Consider the following 6,930-nt stretch of genomic DNA (forward strand, 5'->3'; position numbering starts at 1 on the left):
AGGTTTCTGTCACTCAAAATGAAAACAATTCTGGATTAATTTGGTAGAAATCTAGTGGTCTCTTGGCCTGTTTATACACTAGTCATGTTTTAATCTTTTAAAATCTCAACTGGTACAGTGTAGCAATGATTTATGACACACACACACACACACACACACACACACACACACACACACACACACACACACACACACACACCATGCAAATCATTTCTACAACACATTTAACACGTTAAAAAATAAACTCACTGCTTCTTCTTCCTCGGAGCAGAACTCATCTGTGAGGAACAACAGCAACTGTAATTATTAATAATTAATTCATTACTGCTGGTGCTTCACGTGAATTAATGGCACAGCAGCTCAAAAATCTGTGTAAACACAAATTTGGCCTTACTGTCAATAAATCAAATAATTTAATATGAATCTGTTAATTGAACGGAAAGATGTTGAGACGAAGAAGCTGTTTAGTGGAGATGAAGGTGGCTCTGAAAAGAGCCTTGTGGTTTGTGGAGCAGCAGACAGTTGGAGCCGTGAGGAAGATCTCCAGCTGGGCGAGGTCCATGTCTGCTGTGGCGATGGACTGAGACATGGAGGAGGACATGAAGCGGGATATACCACTGTCAGGATTCATCTTTAAAATGATTATATTTATCCTAAACTGATGCATGTAAAAAAACAAGTGACCTTCGATAAATGATTGGTCTTTGTGTGCATTTTAACTCGAAAGATTAACTGGATGAACTAAAGAGAAAGTGCAACGTGACTGTTTGGAGCTCCTCCACTGTCAACAGGATAGTTCGTGCTGCCCCCTGCTGGCCGCAGGTGGGACGTGCAGGAGCAGTTTGAAGAGTGTCCCCACTAAACATCAACATGTACACAGACAATCAGGATTTATTCACCTTACCTCCCTGGAAACTTCACAAAACACACCAACACAAAACACCATTTCACCAGCTGACTGTCAGCTCCTGTTCTCCACATCGATGCGTTTTCACGACTGTCCAAACTCTCAAGTGATTATTGGAAGTGTTCTGTTAGTTCCACACATTTGTATAAACAGTCCTTAGTGATTCCAGGGATGAATTCAAACGGGATGTTATCCCGCAGCAGCAGGTCATGAGAGCTTCATCACCTTCAGCAGGCCTCTCATCTTCTCGTGCAGAGCCGTGAACTCGTCCTGCGACAGTTCGGGGTAAAGTTCGTCCTTCAGCAGCTCCTCGGTGATCTCTCCGTTGCTGTAATACACTTTCTGAGCGATTCCGTTCAACAGACCGCTCAGAGACTTCGTCGCCTCCACGTCCGCCATGTTCGCTCGTCCTTCTGATCACATGACGCCGCATCACGTGAAATCCTGGGACCGCGTGGCATTGTGGGAGTAGCAGTTTTTGATTTTGATGGATTGATTTATGTTTTACGTGACTTCTCCTTTGTTCCTCCCCGAGTTGTTCTATATGACAGAAGACGCAGAACCCTTCATACCCGGTCTGAGAACAGTCAGGCTGTGTTTCATCTGAAGCATGTATTATGTCTGATGACCAAACAAGGCATATTCATCTTCAATATGTGACTGATTCCATCTTAGAGGTTTTAACAGGCCCATGTCCTCATCACCTCCTTGTCATTGTTACCTAGAAAATCAATCATTCATATTTCATGATGTCGTATATTAGTGTAAATGTCATAAAAACACATCCAAGCCAATGTTTGAAAAACAAAAACAAGACAATCCAGCTTTTTGAGCAGCTGGAATAAACAATGTTCAAAACTTTCCTTTTTTTTCTCTCTCTCTCTCTCTAATGTTCATCAAACTTGCATTTACATCTGGTCTGTTTATTTATATTCATTTCAGTTTTGGTGACACTGAAACAAAGACTTGATTTCAGCAGATAAATGGACTGTTTCAAACTGGAGCTGATTTATAGCTGCAAAGGACTCCGGACTGAGCTGAGTGAGGAGGAGGTGTATGGACGCGAGTAAGGGAGTGATAAATGGAAGTAAATGGAAGTAGGGAGGTACCAGAAGGATAAAGAAGAAAGAGTTTGAATGTGGATGAGGCTGTAGCATCGGGGAACAGAGAAGGAGGACCGAGATGAAGCAAAGACTTCCAGGACAGCAGCCCTTACTGTTCGGGTGAAATATGAGGAAAAAAGGTCGAGTAAAGAAAATAGACAAATAACTAACAAACTAATCAAATAATCAGAGCGCAAGTAGGTGAAGTTCAATATGTGTCTTCAGATCTCAGAAACAGAGGACAGTTTTTTTTTCTTATTGTCAAAATGATCGTGCTGTTTGTTCATTTCAAATGAAAAAATGAAAGTCACTAATCAGTGAAAGGCCTCCAACTGTGAGCACTCAAAGTGCCTCCTTCAGCTCAAAGCAGCCAACAGCAGGTCTGCAGAGGTTCGGAGCAAAGTGACAACACGAGTCAGTCTGAGATCAAGTGATCAAATTGAAGAATATCTCGCTCCTCTTCTTCCTCATATGTTTAGTGAGGTGTTTAAATATGGACATAGAGCCACCAGAGGGTTGAAACCTGTTTGAGCGCTCCTCTATAAAAACCTCTCTTCCTTGTGACTGCGTTCACTTCGACAGCAGCTCTCTGGTAGACGTCGTTCTCCACCAGCAGGTAAAAGATTTTCACTTGGCTGACTTCAGCTCTTAACATTATAAAACTTGTTCTCCTCAACATCTCTCAGCAAGGAGCAGAAGAAATAGAAAATAATCCGGTTTTGGAATTTGAATTTGTCAGTTTCTTGTTCAAAAGGTTCAAATTTGGCAAATAATGATTTTGAACGGGCAAAAAAGTTTGAATGAAAGACAATTGTTTTCATAAAGACTGTCATCTTTCAAATATTTAAAAACGTATTCGTTTTATAAATATGAAGGTTATTAAGCCACATTGAAGTGAAACTATCATTGTTGCTCAACAGAAGCAGCTGTAGAGCTCAACAGCACCATGAATTCTCCTGAGTTTCCCAAAACTGTCACGAGTTGTTTACTTTGAAAACATCCTTGTAAGACAACAGCTGTCTCCAAGTTTGATATGTTTACTTGCTGAGCTTTTTACGAGGTTAGTCATGTACTGACTAATATTTGTATATCTTTTATGAAATTGATTTGATAATCAGTTAATCAGTCAAAAATTTGAACATTTTCTATGTTCAGTTTCTCAACTGTGTGCTTTTATTTTAGGTTTCAGGCCGTTCCTCATTCAGAGCAGCACGTCTGAACTCGTCACCGTGAGCTTCCAGGAACTGATATTTGAAGGTTTTTTTCAAATAATTTAATATTGGCAAAAGATTAATCAAGAATCTATGATACAAAATAATGGACAGTTGAAGTCCAAGATTGAAAATGCTTATAAATGCACTTTGAGCAACATTATTATTATGTACATCTTTAACATGATCTCCAGGATAAGTCAGGGTGTTTAGTGACACTGTAGGTGAGTTTCACAATATTTTTAAACTACTTTTGAGACTTTCAGTTTGTGATAATAGATTAGAAAACCTTTCTGCACAGAACAAAGGTTGTTAGTTTTGATCAGTGATCTTCGATGGAAGCACATTAGAAAGACAGCATGAACAGAAGGAAGGATTTCAGCACGCTCTTCATGACTGTTGGTTTTGGGTCTTTAACTTTCAGGTTGTCGGTCCTGTGAGCTGCAGCGGTGAAGGTGAGCACTCTCATCATGTTGTTTGACACGTTTGTTTTTTTGCAAACTGACTTTAATCTTCTACACTGATGCTGTTTCAAAAAACTAAAACAAATCAGATGTCTGTCCTGTGGTGGCTCGCTGTGTTGGTGACTTTGTGGATGTCTGCTGGAAACAGTTCGGCTGTTTTGGACCAGAACAAACTTGGACCGATTGTAAAACAAATGTTGAACAAGTGAGTTTTTATTTAAAACAGCAGTCCCAGTGTGACGAGTAATTTATCTTTCATCTCATTTTGTGTTGCGATAACTGGCTTTGCAGAAGAAATCAATTATTTTCATAGATTTCAGTATATTACACCGAACTATTACGCATTGAATGTCTGTTTATATTAATCCTGTTGCTGACAAATTATAGGATCGGTGTAAATGAGCAGACACAGCAGGAACATGTCTTTCTGTTTCCTTTGGCAGGTATAGACCAAGCTACGATGGCCCGGATAAAAGGTCAGTAGATGATTAACTTCTCTCATTTAGCACTTTTCATAACAACATTGAGAAATAAAGAGGAAAAACAGAAAAAGACATAAACTGATAAGATCACTCAGATAAATTTGTGCAAACACGTGACTCACGGAACAGATGCTAGAATATACAGCATTCTCACTTTTATAGGACGATATCCAGACATCCCCTGAGGGACATTAAAGTGTCGCAGCTGTCAGGTACATACAATACAACACAGTAAAATACAAGGTAAAAATACAATACAGGGGCGTGTTTGTACAGGCTGGTCAGTTCTGGCTTCTGTCGCACAAGTGCAGAGTGGTGGAAGTTACGGACTAAATCTCCACCTCTCTCCATGACCTTCATTATCTCAGAGGTCGTTCGTGAAAAAACACGTTCAGCCCAGTTCTGTGACCGCAGGCCGAGCAAAAGCAAACGAGTTGGAGAGTCTGACGGCACCTGGTGCCACCCAGTATCACGGCAAAGTGTGGAATACACAGACTTAGACTTATACTTGGCATTGGTCACACTCTGTCATGCAGGTTGACACGGTTCAAATCCAGGAGGTGACGATGTATTTCTTAGGTTGTTTTTTATCCTCAACCACGTGTCTTTGATACAAGTTTCATTTTCCGGTCAATCACATGGCTCTAAGCTTGCAGTAGGTTTTATTTTCGTCCATGACAGGAAAACGTGTAACTTTCACGCCTGGACAGCACAAAGCGTGTCTATTTCACGTTTTGCCGTGATACGGGGTTGCGTGGTAAGAAGGACCTCCTGTATCGCTCCCTGAAACAGCGGTCGGATGAATCTGGTGCTGAAGGTGCTCTTTAGCCTGTGGTGCACATCATGAAGGGCAGAAATAACAGATACCCTGAACGATATGTGACTGAATTCCACAGTCTAGTTTGGTTTGTTTAATCAGTCAATACTTTCATACATCTTCTGCACTGTGATGCTACTATGTTTTTAATGGCTAATATTCTGTGTAATGGTTTCCTTTGATAGAAGATGGCCCATGTTCAGTCTGGCGGTGAGCATCCCATACAACAGGGACAAGAAAGAGTTTGATATCAGTAAAGTCACTGACCCTGGTAACACAGTGAAGGAGGACATTCTCAGATGTGAAGTGTATACTAGCCAGACGGTGGTGGCTGCCACAGTCCTGCGGTGGCCCGATGTGTTAAGTCAGTGTCCTTATGAGAGTGTGAAGTGGCCGCATGTTCTGAAAAAATGTCCAAGAGGGGTGAAAACATGGGCAGACGTGATGAATAACTGTTCTGATAAAGTTTGCGATGGACAAGCTGATCATGCAGAGTATCGTGTCCTACAGAAGTTCAACACCTTAGTCAACAATCTGGACCAAGAGGATTTGTTGCTTTTCTACATCCTGGCCTCCCCGTGTGATCAAAGATGCACCAGTGAACATCATAAATGGAGCATTCTCAAAAGCATAAAGCAAATTAAGAAATGGAAGAATTACGCTGTTGTGTTTTCTGATGTATTCAAACCTCGTAATGGTCCAGTCATACCTGAGGAGAACCAAAGGGAATCACTCGAAAGACTCGGGAAGCAGATCGGTCTTCACAACATATTCCGGTGCAAAGAACAAAGAGGCACAGTGACGTGCATGAGCTGCTCCACCCGTGGTAAGGTTACACCTTACTGTTATTCAGATAATTAGCAACAGGGTGGGGGGGGGGGGGGAAGAGGGGAGGGAGAGAGGGAGAGGAAGTAGGAGGGGAGGGGGAGGGGAGGGGCATCAGGGTGGCAGATGACATGGAGTGAACAGAGACCGGAAAGAGCACAAAGACAGATGAAGGTACGCCAGAGGCAAAACATAAAGAAATTTAAAAAAAAAAAGCCAATAAGAGTGAAGGAGTTTCCGCCTCACAAGGTGACCTGAAAGTCAGCAATAGAAGCGTTATTAAAGTATTACAGGCGGCATTGGCAAAAGCAAAAGTAGGGAGTAGAGTCACAGAGTGAGAGGAGGATGCAGGCAAGTAACAAAAAGAAAAAGCAGAGCAGAGGGGAAGACAGAGGATGGAGCAAATGTAGACCGGTGGAGGAATGAATGAATTAATCATCTGCAGAAGACGAAGAGAAGCAGAGGAGGGAGGAAACAGAAGAGTTAGGAGGAGCAGAGAAGGGTGGAGGAGTGGAGGGAAAGTTCATAGTTGTTTCTTAAAATCTTGCAGGAGGATATGAAACATAACCAAACGTAATGTAAAAACTAGATGTGATAATACTTCACAATAGAAGACATCTCTGCACACGGTCATGTATCCGAGCACAGTGCCCTCATATACGAAGATTGATGTTTCAGAAATCATGAAAGTCAGTTCATTCTTGTCTGTGCTATTGTATATGCCATTCATTTAGTCAGTTCAAATATAATACGCTGTTTGTTTTCAACAAAAAATAAAGTTTCATTGAAATGTTTCCACAGTATTTGGAGTAGTTATTTGTCTGTATTCTAATGACATTTTAGTTGTATACTTTATTCAATCCTCTGATGTTCTGCTCTTTTAGATTGGAGCTTTGCAAACATTGTGAGTCTGTAACGTTGTATGTCGCATTACAAATATCATTTCACAGTTTTGATCGATTATATCCTATTAGAATATCCCCTTTTAATCATCTTCTACCCTCTGTTTGGGATGGCATGGTACCTGACTGACTGCAGACTAAATTATCAAATCAGAAAATACAAATTACAATAATTGTACTCCATGCAATGTTTTTGTTATTCAAGAAGCACTTTATGAA

At 41.0% G+C, this 6,930-nt stretch overlaps 1 protein-coding gene and 1 long non-coding RNA gene across 2 annotated transcripts; one reads left to right on the forward strand and one right to left on the reverse strand.

The window, feature by feature from the left end:
• Positions 1-241: 241 nt before the first annotated feature.
• commd1 (copper metabolism (Murr1) domain containing 1) lies at positions 242-1,312 on the reverse strand. Its single transcript, XM_069711999.1, has 2 exons — positions 1,133-1,312; positions 242-580 (listed from the first exon to the last, which is right to left on the reverse strand). The coding sequence occupies exons 1-2, from the start codon at positions 1,304-1,306 to the stop codon at positions 428-430; spliced, it is 327 nt and encodes a 108-aa protein (XP_069568100.1). The 5' UTR covers positions 1,307-1,312; the 3' UTR covers positions 242-427.
• A 1,282-nt stretch (positions 1,313-2,594) lies between these two features.
• On the forward strand, positions 2,595-5,867 carry LOC138628775 (uncharacterized). Its single transcript, XR_011311488.1, has 6 exons — positions 2,595-2,626; positions 3,193-3,267; positions 3,646-3,676; positions 3,775-3,890; positions 4,129-4,161; positions 5,170-5,867. It is a non-coding gene; the product is annotated as an uncharacterized lncRNA (long non-coding RNA).
• The last annotated feature ends 1,063 nt before the right edge of the window (positions 5,868-6,930 follow it).

Source organism: Brachyistius frenatus, unplaced genomic scaffold (genome assembly GCF_029030835.1).
Source record: "Brachyistius frenatus isolate BFR_SWC_R1_liver_20210118 unplaced genomic scaffold, ASM2903083v1 Contig_105, whole genome shotgun sequence".
Taxonomy (NCBI): domain Eukaryota; kingdom Metazoa; phylum Chordata; class Actinopteri; family Embiotocidae; genus Brachyistius; species Brachyistius frenatus.